General features: G+C 44.1%; 1 protein-coding gene across 2 annotated transcripts in view; it reads left to right on the top strand.

The window, feature by feature from the left end:
- Positions 1 to 6,976: 6,976 nt before the first annotated feature.
- LOC127349406 (putative F-box/FBD/LRR-repeat protein At4g00315) overlaps positions 6,977 to 21,418 on the top strand; it is a 78,968-nt gene continuing 64,526 nt past the window's right edge. Inside the window, exons 1-4 of one of the 2 annotated variants that reach the window (XM_051375157.2) lie at positions 7,013 to 7,219; positions 7,317 to 8,300; positions 8,482 to 8,655; positions 8,765 to 9,272. In XM_051375157.2, coding sequence (XP_051231117.2) covers positions 7,356 to 8,300; positions 8,482 to 8,655; positions 8,765 to 9,061 — 1,416 coding nt within the window. In that variant the 5' untranslated portion in view covers positions 7,013 to 7,219; positions 7,317 to 7,355 and the 3' untranslated portion in view covers positions 9,062 to 9,272. Of the gene's footprint in view, positions 7,220 to 7,316; positions 8,301 to 8,481; positions 8,656 to 8,764; positions 9,273 to 21,418 lie in introns of those variants that run through there. The other variant, XM_051375155.1, reaches the window with a different exon arrangement.

Genomic DNA, 21,418 nt, shown 5'->3' on the forward strand with positions numbered 1-21,418 from the left:
CCATGTGCCATTCTTCTCAAGCGATTGCATCTCTTCTTGCATCGCACCTACCCACTTCTCTTTATCAACCGAAGCAATGGCTTCAGTATATGTAGTTGGTTCAATATCAAGCTCCACCTGTTCAGCACAACTCAAAGCATAATCAACAATATCACATTCTTGAATTAATCGGGTAGGAGGTGCAATATTTCTCTTAGGGCGGTCAGCAGCAATAGACCGTCCTTGTCGCTGAACAATAGATGGTGAAGGTGGAACATCATTATCATCATTGTTGGTTTCAGGAACCACATTTTCATTCTCCTTTGCGTGCTCCACCTGCACGCCAATTCTGTGCTGCTCATCATCAGAAACATCAGGAGAATCAATAGCATCAGAAATATCAGTAGACGGACTATCATTAAACATAACCGCCTCATTAAAAACGACATTTCTGCTCAACACAATTTTCTTAGTTTCAGGATTCCATAATCTATATTCCTTAACTCCTGAACCATAACCAAGGAAGATACACTTAACAGCCCTTGGCTCCAACTTTCCATTATCAACATGAGAGTAAGCAGTGCAACCAAAAACTCTCAAATCTGAATAATCAGCAGGCGAACCAGACCATACCTCAATTGGAGTTTTCTTATCAAGTGGAACAGAAGGTGACCTGTTGATGAGATAACATGCGGTGGAGGCGGCTTCAGCCCAAAAACTTCTATGCATCTTTGCATTAGACAACATGCAGCGAGCCCTCGAAATAATGGTCCTATTCATGCGTTCAGCCACGCCATTCTGTTGAGGGGTGTACGGAATGGTATGATGTCTTACCATCCCATCATTGCTGCAAAAATCATCAAATTCATTTGAACAAAATTCCATACCATTGTCAGTATGGAGTATCTTAACCTTCTTTTCAGTTTGGGTTTCTACCATAATTTTCCACTTATTAAAAGCATTAAAAACATCAGATTTATGTTTCAGGAAATATGGCCACACTTTCCTTGAGTAATCATCAATAATAGTAAGCATATAATTAGCACCACCATTAGAAGTTCTACGGGACGGATCCCAAACATCAGCATGTACATAATCTAAAATGCCTTTGGTGGTATGAACGGAAGCATTAAATTTTACTCTTTTATGCTTACCAAAGATGCAGTGCTCATAGAACTCAAGCTTACCTAAATCGCAACCATCAATTAGCTCTCTGTTTGCCAATTCTGCCATGCCAAGCTCACTCATATGTCCAAGACGCTTATGCCAAAGGTTAGTCTTACTAAATTCATCAGAACTAACAGCAGCGGCAATACCAGGTAAAGTGCTACCTCTAAGGACATATAATTTCACAGAATTCATATCACCAATCATAATAATGAGAGAACCTGATGATACCTTCAAAAGTTTGTTCCCACCTTTGTACTTGTACCCGTCACAATCAAGGGTACTCAAAGAGATCAAATTCCTCGCCATGGAGGGTATGTGTTTCACTCCTGTCAACGTGCGTGTCATCCCATCATGGGTCTTGATCTGAACAGAACCAATGCCAACAATGCTGCACTAGTTGTCATTCCCCACACGCACAAAATCTCCACTCTGCACAGAATCATAAGAACTGAACCAATCTTTGTTACAGCAAATATGAAACGAACATGCAGTATCAAGAATCCATTCATCATCACGTGAAACACATGCAGCCAAGACAGCTAAGCAATCTCCATCAGAACTATCACTACCATCATTACCAGCAACAACAGCAGCCTCACCCTTACCGGTGACAACGGCAGCCTTACCATTACCATCATTGTTTTTTGGTTCGTAAGTTCCGTTCCTTTTCTCCTTGTTCTGCAGCTTCCAACAATCATCAATATTGTGGTTAGATTTCTTACAATAACTGCAGAACTTGTCACGTCCTTTGGACTTTGAGCGACCTCTGTAGCCCTTGCTCTTATCTCTGTTGTTGTGGTAGTAGTTATCTCGCTGCTCAGGCCTGCCACGGACCTCTAATGCCTCCGCCTTGGAGGACGAACTTTCAGCCTGCACCATAGATTTCATTTTCTCCTTTTGTTGGAGAGCATCATAAACTTCCGCGAGAGTTAGTTTGTCGCGGCTCAATAATATGGTGTCACGAAAATTACTGAAAGAATTAGGCATCGAGCATAAAAGAAGAAGACCTAAATCCTCATCCTCATACTTAACTTCTATAGACTGCAAATCAGAAACAATCTCTTTCCAGGAAGATAGGTGATTCATTACCGAACCTCCCTCTTGCAACTTATGCGAGAACAGCTTCATCTTCACGTGCAATCTGCCCGTGAGATCCTTGGACAAACAGATCTCCTCTAGTTTGACCCATAACTCGGCGGTGGTTTTCTCCTGCAGCACTTCCTGCAGAATATTATTGGACAGATGGAGTTGAATCAACGATAAAGCCTTACGGTCTTTCCGCTTCTCCGCATCGGTCCAGGTATCCTTCGCTTTCTCGCCGAAAGCATCGATCGCTTCATCCAGATCTGAAGATTGGGCGAGAATCGCCCTCATCTTCACTTGCCACAAAGCAAATCTCGTGGTGTAGTCCAGCTGCGGTAGATCGAACTTCAGTGACGACATCTCGTAAACCCTAGATCCAAAGAACACGGGCTCTGATACCACTTGTTATAATCGAGATGCACAATAAACGAAGAACGAAAAGTAAAATACTGCAGGGGACACGAGATTTTAACGTGGAAAGCCCTTGCAACACACAAGGGAAAAACCACGGGCGCCAGCCAGCAAAACTTCACTATTTCGGTGGTGTTTACAAATGCCGTGGGTGTACAATGATGCGATCAAACCCTAGCGGCGGCTTACAGGGAAAATATATAGACGGTGGCAACGATCCGTACCGCGGGGGGCTTCGCCCCCCGCAGCGTCCTCCGTCAAAGCATACCTCCAACTCCTCCTCACTGTCGGCTGAACACCGGGTGGGGGACTCGTGGTACGAGGCTGCTGCATGGAGGAGCCTGGCGGAGAAGGGCTCGAGCGTGGTGACGACGGTACCGAGACCGGCGCCAAAGGTGGTGAAGACGGTGACCCCGAATCTGGTGAAGATGGAGTCGATGCAGTTATGTATGTAACATACTTATGTATGTAACATACTTTTTATAATTGAACCGGATTTCTATATTATATTGTTTGGTCGTTCACAAACATTTTTACATTTGTTTATGCAGGTATTTTATTGTAGTTGATGATATATGGAATGAGGAAATATGGAATGTTGTTAAGCTGGCATTCCCAAGGAATGGTTACGACTGTAGGATAATCACCACGACCCGTGTGATTAATGTTGCCCAATCATGCCGTTCATCATTCAACGGTCATATATATAACATGGATCCTCTTACGGAGTAGGCAATTATTTCACAAAAGACTATTCAACTCAGAAGAATGCCCAACGCACCTTGAAGAAGTTTCTAGTCAAATATTGAAAAAGTGTGCTGGTTTACCATTGGCAGTCATTGCTATATCTGGTTTGTTATCTAACAAGGAAAAAACAAAAGATCAGTGGTGTCAAGTCGAAAGTTCAATTGGCCGTGGACTAGAAAGAAATCCTGCGTACCATTGAAGCCATGCTAAAGATAATATCAATCAGCTACTTCGATCTCCCTCCTCATCTCAAAACCTGTTTATTATACCTTAGTATATTCCCAGAAGACTCTTTTATTGAGAAGAAGATGTTGATAAGGAGATGGATTGCCGAGGGATTTATTCATAAAAAACATGGATACACACACTATGAAGCTGGAGAGATGTGTTTTAATGAGCTAGTAAATAGGAGTTTGATCCAACCTAGATTGGAGAAAGATAAATGGGATGAGGTGATAGTTTGTCGAGTTCATGACACAATACTTGAGTTCATTGTATTCAAGTCCATTGAAGAGAACTTTGTAACCATAATTGGTGTACCTGGTATAAATTCAGACCAACATAAGAAGGTTCGTCGATTGTCTGTACAAAATAGTGGTGAGATACCGGTGGGTCTAAATTTATCTGCTGCCCGGTCACTTAGTATTTTTGGCAATGATGTGAAAGTCCCATCTCTGTTGGAGTTCAAACACTTGCGTGTTTTGGGCTTTGAATACTGCAAGCAAGTACAAGACCATCATCTTGCAGGTATAGGCAATTTGCATCACCTGAAGTACTTGAGGCTCAATCTAGTACAAATTACAAAGGTTCCAGAAGAAATTGGAAAACTACAGTATTTAGAGACACTTGCCATAAACTGTTTCTCACAAAAGGCTTTAATTCCGTCGACCATTTCTCAACATGGACGATTAGTCCATTTCGTTGCTTATGGTTGCATCATGCCTGATGAAATTGGAGGAACCGAGGCATTGGAAGTGTTTGAAACTTCTCTTGAAAGTCACCAGTCAACAATATTTTTTGGGCGAGGAGTTGGTGATCTAACAAACCTGAGGAAGCTGAGGTTGGATTTCTCTAGTTATGAGACACAGAGAGAGCTGGTATGTTCGCTCCGCAAGCTGGTCAAAGCGAACCTTCACTTTCTAGACATTAGTCTTGATGGAGAACTAAACAATTTGGTAGAGGAATTAGATCTCCCTGCTGAATGCAGCCTTAAGGAACTTTGGCTTTGGGGCCATTCGATCTCAAAGGTGCCAAGATGGATAGGTTCACTTGTCAACCTCCAGAAATTGAGCCTCAGGTTATCAAGTCCCTGTCAGGAAGATCTGGAGATCCTGGGAGGCATTCCCGATCTGCGCTATATATTTGTCCGTAATGAACACTGTCCATCCGCAGAGCAGCTTAAGGCTGCCATGAAGGTTCTGATGGAGGCACATCCCAAGCATCCCACGCTTGTATGGCGGCAAGAAGGACCAACGGTAGAGATTCCCCTGATCCTTGGCGTAAACTTCTCGCTGGAGTGATTCAGGTAACAACTCTTTCTTTAAAAAAATTGTTGGTTGATGATACGTGTCCTGAATCCAGCATCTAGCGTTGTAAGAGCATGTCTAACAGGCCCCTTATTTCTCTGCCTCGTATAACGCGAGTTTTTCGCCCCGTATCCCAAAAGTGCGTCTTGCTGAACCATTCCGTCTAGCAGACCCCGTATTTCGCCATGTATTTTTAAAAATTAAAACCCCGGGAAAATTAAACCATAGTTCATCTTCATTGATCATACACTGGATCATACATATACATAGCGATCTACTGCGATCCTAGCTACTCAAGGATGATGAATGGCACGAAAGGCCCCCTGGCGGCAGCCTCCTCCTCTGCCCTAGCGGCAGCCTCCTCCTCCGCCCTGGCGGCAGCCTCCTTCGCCTGGAATTCCGCCACGGCGGCGATGGCCGCCGCCTCCTCCTCTGCCTCCGCCCGAGCTTTCTCGGCGGCATCCGCCTCGGATTCGGCCACCGCACGCCGGAAGGCCGCGTCCTCCTCCGCCGCCTCCTCTTCCTCCTCGCCGCCTCCGCTTCCTCCGCCGCTGGTGCTGCCGATGGTCGCCGCCCATGCCGCCTTCGCCGCGCGGTCGTGCTGCCACTCGGTGAGCCACTTCTCGAAGGCTTCGCCGCTCATCGGCTTGAGCGGCGGGTCTTGCCAGTACCACCTCCCACCCGCGGCGTACTCCCGGAGCGGATCCGGCACATACAGCGCGCCGGCGTACCGGCACGCCGCACGGCGGCTCCCCGCGGCGGAGCGCTTGCACTTGAGCCGTCACGCGTCCTCCACGTTGTCCGGCGAGCGGGATCGCTTCGATCCGCTCGCCGGTGAGGCGCTACTACGGCGGCGGGAGTCCATGCAGGTGGCGGCGGGTGGAATGCGGCGCGGGGGAGCGACTAATTGCTCGCCGGAGCAGGAGGAGGAGGCGGCGGCGCACGGCGGAGCTAGGGTTGCGAGTGAGGGGTTAACCCCTCACTCGCACCTGCGCCCGGTATAAGTAGGGGGCGGAGGGGCCGATTTCCTGGGCCCCGTATTCCGCCGAAATGGGCCGGCCCGAATACGGGGCCTGCTAGACGCCCAAAATCGCACTGGCCCCGTATCCCGCCGGAATTTTACGGGGTGGGCGGGTTATACGGAACATGTTAGACATGCTCTAACATTTCCTTTGCCATGACTTGTCTTCAGATATAGTGCAGTATGTAGTGGGTTGGCGAAATGGAAGACCAAGACGACTGGGGAAAGCCACCGAGCTGAAGTTCTAGTTGCGTCCCCAGATTTGTATCGCTTATTTACATTTATCTGAAGCGAAAAATGAGCTTGAAGTGCTACTAGACTACTGCCAATGATCATTTGTGTTTTATATGATGTTGCTCATCGCTGTCTACTTGAGAACACGTTTGTGTAATGTTTTAAAATTTAAGTACATGAACATCACCGCTTGCTCTTCTATATTTGGATTTTGCTGAAGATTTGTATTTTGTACCTGTCATCTGGTTCATCTATCAGCAACATGTAATGAATTCCATATGTTCTCATGCTTTTTTTTAAAGAATATATGCGTTTAAGGCAGATGCTTTCACTCACCGAACACTTCGTATAAAAGCATGCGAATAGCTGCGGAACTCTTCTGGTAAGAGATGAAGCCAATCTTACCAGTGGCATCGGGCCTACATAAAAAATATGGATCGTAGTCTCTGACACCCCTAAAATTATCAAAAACTGGTCTCTTGATATCCGATGGCGTAGGCAGAACATAACTTTCTTGTAGACAGATCGGTCAGATGGAACTAGTCTTCATAGAGCCGGTTGTGGCCGCCCACTCGGTCGCGCTTCAAGTTGGCCGAGCGGCGCTTTGTCGAGCCCATGTAGACCGGCATCTGGATGTCATTGTGCTCGTGGCTTAGGTAGGCCACAGCTACCATGAGCCGCGATGTCTCATTGGACTCCTCGCTGGACGAGGTTTCCACGATTTCCCTGCGCAGCATCTCTAGCAACTGCCCGAGGTCGGTCCATATGCGGGGGCAACAACAATGGATAAATGGACAACATAGTGTCGGCAAATGACCATCAATTGGCCGAAAAGTTTGTGAGTATCGGCTTAAATATAGGCTACGAGGGCAGCCAGATCACTGTTGCGTTGGGCTGTGATAGACTCAAATTTTAGCCGCGTGTAGGCAGGCCAAAAAGTTGGGCCGCAGCAGAGTGAGGAGGGAGCTAGGGGATTTCGAAGACCACCTGCGCTGGCGGCGTACCTCCCGGCGGCGCTCTTCCCCGGCGGCTCCTCCATGCCTCCATGGTGCGCCCTCTTGTTCTCTTGCCGTTCCATCTTCCATGGTGTAAAGTTAGTCTTGGGGATTCTCCTCCCCTAAAGTCTGGATCTTTTAATGGTACAGAGCTGACTCCACTCGTAACTGCGCCGCCCGCCTTGTGAGATGGAGCTGCGGTCGGAGCCTCGCCTCTGCTCGCTACCGACGCCTGGACCTCCCCGTAGTCCACGGCCGCCGGGCTTCCCTGATGGAGACGGGCCGGACAGGTTCAGCGCCCTTCCGGATGAGATGCTGCTCCAGATCCTCGCCCGCCTCCGCTGCGCCCGCGCCGCCGCCCACACGAGCGTCCTCTCCCGCCGCTGGCGCGGCCTCTGGAGGCACCTCCGCGAGCTCTCCTTCCGCGGCATGCCGGCCGACGCAATCGACGCAGCCCTCGACCAGGTCGCCGGCCAGGCTCTGACCTTCCTGGCGGTAGACATCCCTGAGGAGCACAGGGTTCTGGAACATGCCCGCGTCTCGGCGCTGCTCCTTGCCGCGGCGCGTCTTGCGCCGGCAGACCTCGTGTTCAGCCTCTGGGGCTGCGCCTACGATAAAGATGGGGACATTCCTATCGAGATCCCCTCCTTCGAGAGAACCACCTCCATCAAGCTGGACGTGATGGACCACGTTCTAATCCCGCCAGCAGGGGCCGTCGAGTTCCCGCTGCTGGAGAAGCTGTCCGTCGTCTGCTGCCACATCGACACGGCGGAGCTGGTCCGTCGGTGCCCTCGCCTGCGCGTGTTCGAGATCGAGGTTTTTCCCTCACAAGATGTCGCCGCAAACCGTATCAAAGTCCACTCACCCACGATTGAGGAGCTTGTGGTGAAGGTGGATGACGTCCAACTGCATAGCCTGGACATCATGGCCCCCGTGCTTAAGCGCTTCAGCCTGCGGGTCAACATGGCCAAGGATTTCACTGTTTCGTTCTCAGCTCCGATGGTGGAAAATATCCGGTGGGATTGCCTGTGTGAGGACGAAAATGTTGGGTTTGGTGAGAAATGGCGTCTGTGCTACCTGAAGCTAGTGATGAAGGAGAATGTAGGCGTCCTACGGATGTCGATATCTTGTGAGGTTGACGACTTCTCTCCTGAATCCTGATCTACCTTCCTCTCCATACAAGCCTGTCTTTTATTTATATAGCACAGTCTCTTTAGTTTCCCATTTAGCTACCATTTTCTTTATTGAATTAGATTTGCGACATGTTGCCGACTTTTATTTGTTTTCTTTACTTGACATTCTGTTCATTTTGAAGGGTGAGTTGCTACCTGACCGGACCTTTTCTCAAGAGATAGCACAGCTTCCGGCCTTTTCTGTTCTGGAGTTATATTTACAATCGAAAGACCATTGTATTGGAGCACTGGTATCGCATCTGCTTGGAGTCTGTTCCTCTATACGAAGACTCATGGTGGTTATTGGACAATATGTGGTAATTAATTCTCAACTTTTGCTGCGAGATTCTTCAGAGTTCAGATAGACATATAAGTTGTTGGGTTTTATTAGCATCAATCATTCATAAAATGTTACTTTCCTTTCAGAGCACAGAAGGCTGCTCACCAAATTGTCCTTGTGATCAACCCCAAAACTGGAGAAATGAAATTATATCTTTGAAAGCTCTTGAAGAAGTGGAACTTACAGGTTTGGATGGAACTGAAAATGATGTTGATCTCCTGAAGCTTCTCTTCACATGTGCACCTTTGATGAAGAGCATGACCGTTGTATTGGCCCCTGAGTCTTCTTTACCAACCGACCAAGATTGTGAAGAAATCTATAGCATGTTTGAGGCAAATCCTCATGTCAAATGCTCTGTTGATCGCAGCCCTTGCAAGGGCTAAGCAAGGTTATGAATCCATGGTCCCCGATCTGTCTTGTCAAAAGTTGAGTTCATGTATTTCCCTAGCCTAGTTTTATGCTGTTGCTTAAGTAACTAGATCAGTTCGATCAACATGTGCCCTCTGTCTCGGCTACCAAATGAAATGCATGTCTGTAAGACTGGTTCTTTGGTTCAGACTAACGAAAGGGATCATGCCCAGATCTTAATGTTCAGCTCTTAGCTCAATATATGTGGTAAAGTTCTAGTAGAAATTTTGCATCTACCTTTTCATTTCGTCCACATGAGGCAAGGTTGTTAACACTGTATCTGTTGCGGAAAATAAATAAATACTCATAGCAGTTACAATATACTGCAGCGAGACTAGAGGCACGCCCAACACGTAAGAGATGGTGCCTGTACTACGTTGATTAGCTAGTGCATTTCTGGGGAATGATGCATCCACAATGCAACATATGCGCCTATTCCATAAACTAGCGAGGTGACAATGTGAAAGGTGCATTCGCACGGTTAGGATACACTATGTTTCTTATTGTTTTATTCTTAAAATGTGTGTTCGCACAATAATCAAATATATCTGAAACATGAAATGTGAAAATAACATAATTGCAGTCTGGTGAACTTTTTTATTGTCAATAGCAGGTTTTTGGGAAGTAACAATAACTCAAGACTCTGTCACAAAAGCTTGCGGTTTGTGTGTAAGACCATAGACTTTTATGTCTATCTCTAGCTTTCATTTTACCACTCATCTTTCCTATTACCTCCATCCTAAGGCTTAAGACTTATTTGTTTTTTGGAAAAGTCAAATCAAGTAAAATTTGACCAAAATTTTAGAATAATCTATAAATAAATATGATATTTTGTAGATAGCACATGAAAATATATTTCATCTATCTAGTAATATTAATTTTGTATTTCACATGTTAATGATTTTTTATAAAAAAATAGTCAAACTTAACATAGTTTGACTTTCTAAAAAAAAGGCCTTAAGCCTTGGGATGGAGGTAGTATGTGCTACTATTATCCCACCACTACTAAATTATAGGGAGACTCACCGTCCTGCACGCGAAAGAAGAGAAATGAAAAGATAAACAAGGAAAAATGGGCGCTGAAAATATAAATGGGTCTACAAACACACCTGACAAAGGAAAGCGGTTCAAAATCTCGGCGTCAAGATGTGTGCAGATTTGGACGATCTGATGGTCAAAAGTTGATTGATGGCCAAATGAGATTTCAGCTAGCATAGAATTAGGAAAAGAGAAAAACAAAGGTATGTCTAGTATCCAGTGTGGTGGTGATCTAAGCTAGCTAGATGCTGCTTGCTTGAGTTGCTCTTTAATTATCAGCTGGCATCCTGCAAGCAAATTTTCGACTACTTCATGGTTGTGTTGGTCTTGTTGGTGCATTTTTTGTTGGTACTGGATCCTTTTTTTCAATCTAGCATACGAGAAAAGCAGAACAAATTTAATCCTCCTCAAATTTGATTGCATCTCATTTCAGAGACGATCAACAAAATAAATCTACCAGGTAAATTAAGTGGGCACTGCTAGCGCCGAAAATACAAAGGTGAACATGGGTCTATTTGGACTTGAATTTCAAATCTTAAAATCATGTAGAGCATTGTTCATTTGGCACTTAAGAATTACCTTTAGTGCACCGTAGAAAAAAGACTTGCAAAATTATCATTGAAGAATTAGGTGCTTTTAAAGAATGTGAAAATTACTATTGAAAATAACCATCAATAATTACTGCAGAAAAATTGAAATTTATGTATCGATAAATCAATGCGAGATATTAACCATAAAAAATTACTGCAAGGTAATTAGTTTTTAAATTGAAGATTTAGACAAAAGAAATTAAAAATATCTGTTGAAAATTACTACAGAAATAACCATCGACAGTTACCGCTGAAAAGTTGAAACAGAAGATTTCTATGTAGAAATAAATCAATGTCAAAAAATTACCGTCAAAATTTACTGCGGAAAATAATGTGCAAAAATTACTGCAGAAAATTGCGGTTCATGTCGTTTTACTGTTCATTACTGCACAAACTACCGGCAAAATCTACTGCAATAGATAACCGTAGAAATTCTTGTTCTTCCCGTGGGTAGTGTTCATCAGGTGTACTATTCATCCAAGGAAACCAAAAATATTGAGAGCACACTCTTTTTAACATAACCCTTCTTCTCATATAAAGCATTCCATTACATGGCATGCCGTATATTTTTCTGATTGTCTCTAAATGATAAAATTAAATCATCATGTAGTACAACTTGAGTTGTTTCGTAAGTAAACGCAAGTGCTTTGTCTCCAAGATTTTCTTTTTAATGAACGCAAACAACATACAAAAGGTTCAGTTAGTGCAAAGAAAGAACCAAAGAACTTGGCTTGTTTGGCTTGCAAAATAGTAAAAATATCCTATCTACATGTTTCAGAAAATAGTAAAAATATTAACATGAAAATTCCAAAAAAGCGTGATCATTTCGGGAACGAGGCAAATCCAATAATTAAATCTAAGTTGAAATAAGTGAATGTAAAAAACTACTTACATTGTAATACTGAATTGCGTATATATTTTTTTCAAAATCAAATTTATATGCTTCTATTTGACCTCTCTCTGTATAAATTTGTCAAAAAAATAAAATAAAAATTACAGATATGATTCTTTGCCAAGTTACGAACATGAGCAGATTGTACCATTAGCTTCGATTTATCAACTGGCATGACCAGTATACATACTCTAAAACATCGATGCCCAGAAAGGGCATGTTCTATTCTACCTACAAGAGGTGCCATGCCATTTTTTTCTAAGAAAATCTTGCAAGCAAGAACAGCAGGACAAATCAACCTTGTTAACGGCCAATTGAAACTGCTGGCTCGCATTTCATTTCTTGGTGCAGCGACTCTGTACTTCGTTCAATTCATAGTCTTTTCTCGAGAAAAATATGAACTGCCAGCGCTGCATATATATATCCATGTGCGTTACAAAGTTACAGACTGAAAGAAGAAAACAAAGCCTGCACCGGAAATGAATCCGCCACAGCAGTTACAGAGTTAAACTGTCCACGCTACAAATGTAACGGGCCGTACAGGAAGATCAAACTATCTATATCTTCCAAGGTTAAACAATAACAACAAACATATCAACTAACCTACCAAGCTTTGACTAGTTTTGTACATCAAGAACCAGGCCGCTTGGGTTTGGGCGATATGACAGATGGTGAAGTTCGATTTAGCAGACCTCCTTGAGGCATGTCCCCTCCGATTCAGACTCAACTCCATGCGGTGTTATGTCGACTAGCTCTTGTTTCTAGACGTTCTCAAGGATTGGTTCTGCTCCCTCCCCTACCAGGTACTCTTCTTGGTGTCATTTCGTCTGCTGCCCTGGTCCGTGGGTGGCAGTACCTGCAACAACCATCAGCAGCAAGTGGTTAGCAAACACAATTGGATCCACCAGTCGGCAAGAGAGGTGTTGTGCTCAGGAGTTAAGCTTGTTCTTTCTTCAAGTCAAATACCCGAGCTGATGTTAAAAGCTGCTAACTATGTATGCTATTGATGCCACTGCACCAGAACGCTTCTGTTTTCCACACCAAATTCAGCTCTGGGCTAGATAATGATGGTCACTACAAATTGGAATCGTTATTATTGGTGACAGTGATCAGCGCTATCTAACAAGGGGAGACCATGACCAGGGACTAACAGGAGGTATCAGATGCATATAGATACGTATGCTAGAAGGTCTCTCGCTAGTCCTCCATGGACATTGTTTTCGGGATTCACAAACGCACCCTATCCTAGTACAACGCTAACTCAACAAATGTTCGTGAAGGGTCGGCCACAAGTTTATCCTCTACAAATAAAACTCGCAGCAGTAATACTACCTATGTCATGCCAGTGAGAAGTTGAGCTCATGCCAAATTTAAAAGAATTTTTTTTAAACTGACTTAATTTAAACTGCAGCTAAAAATTAAGAGAACTAGATTTAGATGTGCGCCTTGGCGCACGATCCCGTGAAGCTCGTGTATTAGTAGGAAAATAATAATAATTTATGTATGCATACAAAAACGTAGTGATGATCATTTTGTAATACACTTAATAATAAACTGAAAAACTCTACGATACTGAGATATTGATTGATCTTTTTTTTTGTTTTCTGGTAGTACATCAACACGACTCACTGGACGTTGCTCATATTAAGACCCCTCTCCCTCCAGGTTCGTACATAGAGATCCATCAAGGCGGATTAATAATTGGCAATTGCTGCCAATTGCAGTTTAATCCTCCTTTTATGACCTGCAAATGACAAGAATTGCAGTATGCCATATACACATAACTTCTGGTTCGCCGTCCCTGTCAAAGAAAAGGCACACACATTTAATTTGGAATTACAAAGTTACCTGTAAAATATAAAGAAAAGAACAATCCGACAGATGACAAAGAGAACAATATGCATTGGGCCGAGAATGATCCAGCTAAATACACTTGACATCACATAATATGGGATTTTTGTAACTGCAAATAAGGCATTGCTGTATTACCTCACTATAGGACACACCTCACATAGTTAATATATGCAGTACATTAACTTTTATAGATACTCATACAAAAATCCAATAGTCTGGGTGACTAACTTAACCAATATGCATGGACATTATAAACTTCAATTGGAAAGACATGTGCACAGTTTTGAACTAAATATAATATATGATCTAACATAACTATTAAGATATTAAGATAAATGAATGATTCTCCAAGATTAATTTTTTTTACGGAGAATGAGCACCACAAGAGAAATAATGATATATCATCATCAACTTCATTTATTTGATCCTTTGAGGACAGCCATGTGGTTTCCTTACGCGTTCATCAATAGAAAGTACATTTTCTTATGAGCAGTATATCCAAAGAATAACCATGCTTAAAGAAGCAACAGGATATCATGTAGTTTTCGGTATGAAGGAAAACGTACACATAACTGGAACGATAAATCCAAAACCAAATTAAAAGGAAGCACCATTATCTCTAAAATGAATTAGTTGCGATGAGATGGTAACAAAGGAGAAACAACCTTTACCTGAACATAACAGTTACAGAGATGATAAAATGAGAAAAGGAGGCATCTCCAAATTAAATTCATATGCGAACAACAATACAGAGATGAAGCAAAGGCAAGGTAGTCACCTCTAAAGAAGAAGTAGAGGAAAATCTACAACCTTTATGTTTGCCCATATGGCTATTATAATGCACGGGCCCCTCCAACCTGCAGATTGTGGGTATCACAAAAATCAAACACCGCTCAACAATAAAGTTGTTAAGATACTCAATGCTTAGGGCATGTACAATGCTACACTGTTAGATAGGCGCTTGGACAGCCAAAAAGTAATAATTATTGTAAAGCCTATGGATAAGAGTCTCTAACTACAACACGTAGCCCTAGTAGAGGTGCAAAAACAATTTATTTAGCGCGTTGACATGACCTGCCGTTGGGTTACATGCAGGAAAAAAGGCCGGAGTGCCCGGCGCATGGGTAAGAGCCGACGTAAGCTCTATTCCTGGGATCGGCAGGGATTTGATCAAAACGGCCAGGATTACTATCCCTAGCGCATGTGCTAAGCGCCGCATTGTACATGCCCTTAGTACCTGCAGATAGAATCGGAGACTCGAGTTAAAATGAACAGAAATCATAGCCATGTTTCCATATATATGTATCTACCAAACAAAGTGAAACCAAGCAATGCAGCAAATTTCCCAAAGTGAGGTATATACTGGAAAAAAGTCCACATAACCCCCATAAGTATAGGGTTAGGGACACTAACCCCCCCTAACTATTAAGTGGGGCAAATCACCCCCCTAACTAAACCAAACCGGACACTAAACCCCCCTGGCTGCTTATTCTGGTTTACAAGGCTGTTTTGGGCCACGCTGGATTGTTTTGGGCCACGGTGGACAGCTAACCGCACTGCATCGGTACGAACCGCACCGCACTGCATCGCTACTCCTCGCTCCTCCTGCAGCTCGTCCCCAGCTGACTCCCCACCGCGTTGACTCCCCAGCTCGTCCCCCGCGTTCTTCCTCCAGTCGCCGGCGGCGACAGTCGTCCACCTCGCCGTCGAATCGGCCTCCGCGTCGTCGATTCGTGGGCGTCCTTGGCCGATTCGGCCACGGCGGCCGGCGATTCGTCGCTACAGCAGCCCGGAGGCGCTGTCCGAATCGTCCCCCACAGCAGCCCGGCGGCACATCGTCGGCCTCCGTCGCCGCCACAGTAGGCCGCCGGATTTCGTCGCCACAGCAGCCGCCGGCACATCTTCTCCTTCGTCGCCACAGCAGCCCGCGCCGTCGTCTCCTTCGTCGCCACAGCAGCCCTTGCCATCGTCTCCTTCGTCGCCACAGCAGCCTGTCGGCCTCTACGACAGCTTTTGATGTAGTTTCTGTTGTACAGATGTAGTGCTAGATGGACATGCAGTAGCTATGTTAGTTAACCTATTGGAGATGCAGTAGCCAAATTTATAGTTTGCTAGCAATGCAGTAGCTATGTAAAGCAGTAATCTTTTGGAGATGCAGTAGCTAGATGGAGATGCAGTAGCTCTGTAATGCAGTAGTTATGGTATGATGAAATATAAAGCAAGTAGTTTCAATTTATACATGTCTTCAGTTTCTACTCTTATGCATGAAATAGAAACAGCTGTGCTTATTTATATCTAGTATGTTATTGTTCTGTCAGTTGTTCAATACAGGTTACAGACGCTAGTAGGCGGCGCCGCCCAAATATGGTCGCCGCCGGCATAATTTCGACGGCGGCGCCGCCCAAATATGGTCGCCACAGCATATTCCACTGTATGTTCCTCCTGTACTCTGTCGTGGCATACCTACTATTTTGAAGGCGATTATAAATGCACAGGTAGATAGTGAACATCTTGATATATATTCAGTTTTATTACATGCTCATTTAAATCTGTGTGTCTGGTTAGGAGCTCATCATGACAAGCTGCTTTACTAATACTGGATATATGAGTGTTTCTGGTTAGGAGCTCATCAGGACTTACTGCAAATATCTCAACAAACCCATCTGCAACTCTTGTCACATGCTTAACCATATTCTTCACATTACTGTCGTCATCAAGCCTGCACATGCATCTCGAATTTCTTTCATTATCAATCAGTCTCCAACTCAGAGTGGTATCCTCCAAATCCTCATCAGATATTACCAAAAATTCAAGCAAATGCAACTTCAGGACTTGTATTGACAGGTTTAAAACTTCCACGGTTGAATGGCCAGTCCTTCCACCAATATAGTTCCACTCCTTCCCATCATACTCCAATTTACCACGAACATGGAATCGAACAGAAAGATGGTCCATCCTACAGAAAAGACCACATTTTGTCAATTATAACTAAATTGCACATGTTACTCAACTTAACTGAAATTATCTTTATAAATCCATCCTTTTTTTTGGGGACAAATATAGATTACACCAAAACTGAAACTACTTCATAATTCTACACATTAGTGCACATACTTGCACATACGGATGAATCTCGGTGATCACATGGGTACGTGAGCACGTCCTAGATATCTGCCACGTAGCTAACGGCGTCTGGTAAGACGTTAAGGTGGGGTAGGCGCACATGCAGTCACGGGTAGCTAAGGTGCAGCAGGCGTCTCGCGAGAGCTGGAGTATGCATAGAGGTTTGTGTCATCCCTGGTAAAATCGATGGGTGAAGCAATTATTGCATCATCTGCGTAGGGGACATGCATATCGTGTGTATGTGTGGGTCACATGACCTTTTGCAGGCCATTGCCGTTTCATCTTATCCTTATCTCGTGGCCATACAATCCACCCATCTCTCTCACCGCGGGCGTCACGCCATGGACAGGCGGATCAAGGAGCGCCACGCCGGGGGAGATTGAAGAACACTGCTGTCGAGCCAGTAGGAGGCCCAGCGCACGGACGGCTCCGCCAGGTTGTCGTCCTCTAGCCGCCGTCGTCGAGCTAAGAGGAGGCCCGGTGCACATCAAGCTCCACCAGGTCGTCGTCCTCGAATCGCCGCCGTCGAGCCAGGAGGAGGCCCTGCGTACGGACGGCTCCACCAGGTTGTCGTCCTCGAGCCGCCGCTGACGGGCAAGGAGGTGATGTGCAAGGGGGGCTCCACCAGGCCGCCTACGGCGATGGGGGAAGAGGAGAAGTGGCGGCTCTGGTCGCCGTCCTCGAGGTGCGACGACGAACAAGGAGGAGGCGAGGCACAAAGAGGGCTCCACGGCCACCGACGAGCTAGGAGGATGCGCGGCGCAACGAGGGCTTCACCAAGCTGCCGCCGACGAGGAAGCAGAAGGAGAAGGTGCGGCGCAACAAGGCTCCACAAAACCACCTCCCGACGCAGCGGTGTCTCCGCCTGGGATGCGCCGCCGATGAACATGTGGCAGGGCGTCGGCCGACGAGTACGAAGAGATGGTGCCCGTTGTCGATGAGCACACAGAGGCGCACGGTCCTTTATTATTTCTGGCAACCCATGTGGTACTTGCCTGAGCTTTTCCTCTTCTCCATAGATTTTGATTCGTTTACAGATGCGACTCAAATTATGTGGGTGATTTCTGATCATATGTGTGTCAGTTTCGATTTTTGTGGAGGACCAGAGATGCATTCCCTCCTTTTCCATAATTAAATTGGCAATCATGCACTACGAATTTGGCCACTATGTGAAATTAACCTGGCAGTATCAGCTCAACTACCCATATATCTCCTCCCCTCCTTCTCCTATTCCCGTCCAAACATAAGACCTCAACTGTATCAGCAACAGCGAGTCGACGAGGGAGCTCAACTGTATTAGCAACAGAAAGCCTAGCTGCCATGCGAGCAGAATCAGGGAGGACTTCATCATTCGGTACAGCCTAGTGGCGAAGACAACAGGGCGTGGCCCGCTGCTATTTTTTTAAGGCGGCAGGGCTTCCCTTCTTTTGCTGCTATGGGGTCCAACATCTGAGTGTTGCTTGTGGGGTTGCTGGTAAGGAGCACACATGACGACAGCAAACGTAGAAAAAGTAGATTCCATGTCCGTCTGCTCACCGTCAGTTGATGAGTTGTGAGCGAGAATCTCAAAGGGAATCGAACGTTAAAGGGACCGTGCACACCTACCCATCTGAGTACTAAATCCACTCTCCTTGCACATATTACTGCACTTAATTATATCATGTGTAAAAAAGCAAGCCTTTTTTTAACGCCAAATGCAAATTTAACCTAACACACAACAAGCAGTACATCTTCCAATTGTGATGAAACAGCTATATCAGTCCTGATGGTCGTCCTCTCTAGGGGACAGAACACGGAAAGTAAGACACCAGAGGTTTCAGGTATGAGCCAACCAAACTTCTCCCTACAGCAAACTTGCGGAAACCTAGACAAGGATTCAGGTATTTAGCTACAGATGGAGACGTCCCTGTAGGGAACAGAACAAGGATGAGGAGGATGGACAAGGATGAGGACGATGCACGATGGACAATGAAGAGGAACAACGATGGCGATCTCACCTCGTGTCGTCGTCGGCGTCGTCAGGTGCGGGACGAGGCGTCGTCAGGTGCGGGACGAGGCGCCGCCGTTCCTTTCCGTGCGGCGCGGGACGAGGCCTGATTGCGATCAAGTGCAGCTTCAGGTGCTACTTCAGGTGCGGCTCGTCGAGCGTCAGGTGCGGTGCGGTGCGACTCCACCTCTGTCCACCGTGGCCCAAAACAATCCAGCGTGGCCCAAAACAGCCTTGTAAACCAGAATAAGCAGCCAGGGGGGTTTAGTGTCCGGTTTGGTTTAGTTAGGGGGGTGATTTGCCCCACTTAATAGTTAGGGGGGGTTAGTGTCCCTAACCCTATACTTATGGGGGTTATGTGGACTTTTTTCTATATACTGTAATGACCAACGATGGTGCATCCAAAGAGCCTTTTAGTTAATAATAATTCTTCTTTTATGCAAGGATAAATGGGGGAGTAGAGAAATCAAATACAAAGTTATTTCTTCAGGACTAAGAAGATAGACAGGGATGTAGAGAATCAAGTACGATGAATTATTTTTCTGGAATAAGAAAAATAAAAGACTACAAAAATAAATGCTTCAAGCCTAACCAAAGATAAAATGATGCATCTATCTATATGCAAAGATAAAATGATGAATCTATCTATATGGATTATTTTTTTAAATAAACGCTTCAAGTCTTTAGCAAATTTTTTAATGCTTCTTGCAAACCATGATAATCTGTAATTTTTCTCACATATTTTACAGTTTGATTCTTCAGTGACTAAGAAGGAACTCTGAGTCTTAAAGAATGTTGGTGTAAATGGTTGCTATAATACTTTCTATCTTTCTTATCCATAGATTATTCTAGGAACAGGAATACTGAACTTTGCATGAACAGACAAAGAGAAGCAACATGACATACCTCATTTAAAACTCGGGTGAACATGGCTGAACACAATGCCACGTGAGGCGGTGCAGGGCCAAGGAAAGACTTAAATGCCGTATAGAAAAGAGTACTAATTGTGTAAACAAAAACACTGCTCACTAAAAACTGTGCACAAACTAAATGTTGTAGCTCAGTCTATAAAAAAAGTTATTGGAAAGAGTGACATGGGTCTACTTTGAGCCACTCGACAAAGTAGGCTAAAATGTAAATATATGTGGAACCAAAGTAACTACAAAGCAAGTTGAATTTTAGTCAGCCAAATTATATTCATAAATAGCCGCTCTGTCTTTCTATGGTCATCTCCCTTGAGTTCACACACTAAATAAGAAATGAATGTGTTATTTTTGCAACTCACACATATCATTTGCTGGCAAAATTGTTAAGCCAAATTTTCTAGGAACTAAGAACCTATTGAGGAACGGCTTATATTAACTAATTGCGGAGCTGCTTCTTACAACCAAACCAGACCATAGGTATGATAGTACATAAACATACCTGAACGACAACCTATCTTTTATCAAGAACTTGCTCATGATTGACTTCTTGAGAGTGCATTTGCTACCCGCATGAGTAGCTACACACCCATGCTTGCATATTAACTTGTTTTAGCTCTATTTCCTAGTAGAACGTGGAATTCTAGTGTACAAAAGTGGTTTCCGAATTTTGATATGAATATTTTTTGATCAAAGTCAACTCACCAATGTATTTTGCGTTGACTTTTTGAATACTGAGTTGACTTTTACAAACAAAAAGTTCAAATCAAAATTCAGAAACCACTTTCGTACACTAGAATTCCACGTTCTACTAGGAAACCGAGCTAAAATAAGTTAATATGGCTTGCATATTGTAATAATGCATGGGTGTGTAGCTACCCATGCGGGTAGCAGGCTTCATCCCTTGACTTCTTTTTTTCAAAAGACCAAAAACAAACTAACATGGGGAGGAACCCCAGTTATTAAGATAGGTGGTGAGTCTCTGAACCCTGGCTGCCTAGACATTTTGCTAGACAGGAAGCTATGTGGAAATAATGGCATATTTCCAATTTTAAAAGAACTGAACCACATTACAATGAAAAAAACTTTCAGCTTCACAGAGTTCACTTTTAATGTTGCACTACTTCGCATCCACTTTTATAATCATTGTACCTTATTAATTGTGCATAAGGTAAAGAAGGCAAACACTTCAAGAATTTTATATTGTACGCAAAAAAAACATCATACCTGTATTAGATAAATGTCATATATATTATACACGACACAAGCAGGGTTGGCCCTATAGTTCTGATCACTGATGGTCTTCACCGGATAATGGTTTAGCCCTGAAAACCTAAAACCACGTCATAAACTGATCAGTATGTGTCACACAATAGGTGACCCAGCAGGCACGCATGAGCGGAAAATTATGTAATGAGGCTATGGTCTAACTTTTATCGCTAGCAAGCTTGGGGGTATATCAAGCTTGCATAATTTTTATGTGTCCTTAGCAAGAAAGGAAGTAAACAAAGACAGAGAAACACATTTGATAATAGATTTGTAAGAAGTTGATTGGGAAGTTCAGTGGTAAAAATTGAGTTATACAAATAAAACCAAAGTAAACCTGGTTGATACATACTACCTCCGATTCAAGGAATAAGGCGCCCTCGTTTTACGTGCTTTTCGTTTGACTAAGTATTACTTCAAATATATAAAGATTGTTTGTATAAAATTAACATCATTAGAAAGTGTTTTTCAATACGAATCCAACGATACTAATTACATATAGTATAACCAAGATTTTGTTGCTCAATTTTTATGGTCAAAATTCGTCTTGGAATACGTGTGCGCCTTATTCCTTGGGACGGAGGTAGTATATCTCAGCGTTCTTATGTAGGAGTAGATCAACTCAAATGGGTAGTAAGCAGTAGTGGCAGTGCCCAATT

Source organism: Lolium perenne, chromosome 4 (assembly GCF_019359855.2).
Source record: "Lolium perenne isolate Kyuss_39 chromosome 4, Kyuss_2.0, whole genome shotgun sequence".
NCBI lineage: Eukaryota > Viridiplantae > Streptophyta > Magnoliopsida > Poales > Poaceae > Lolium > Lolium perenne.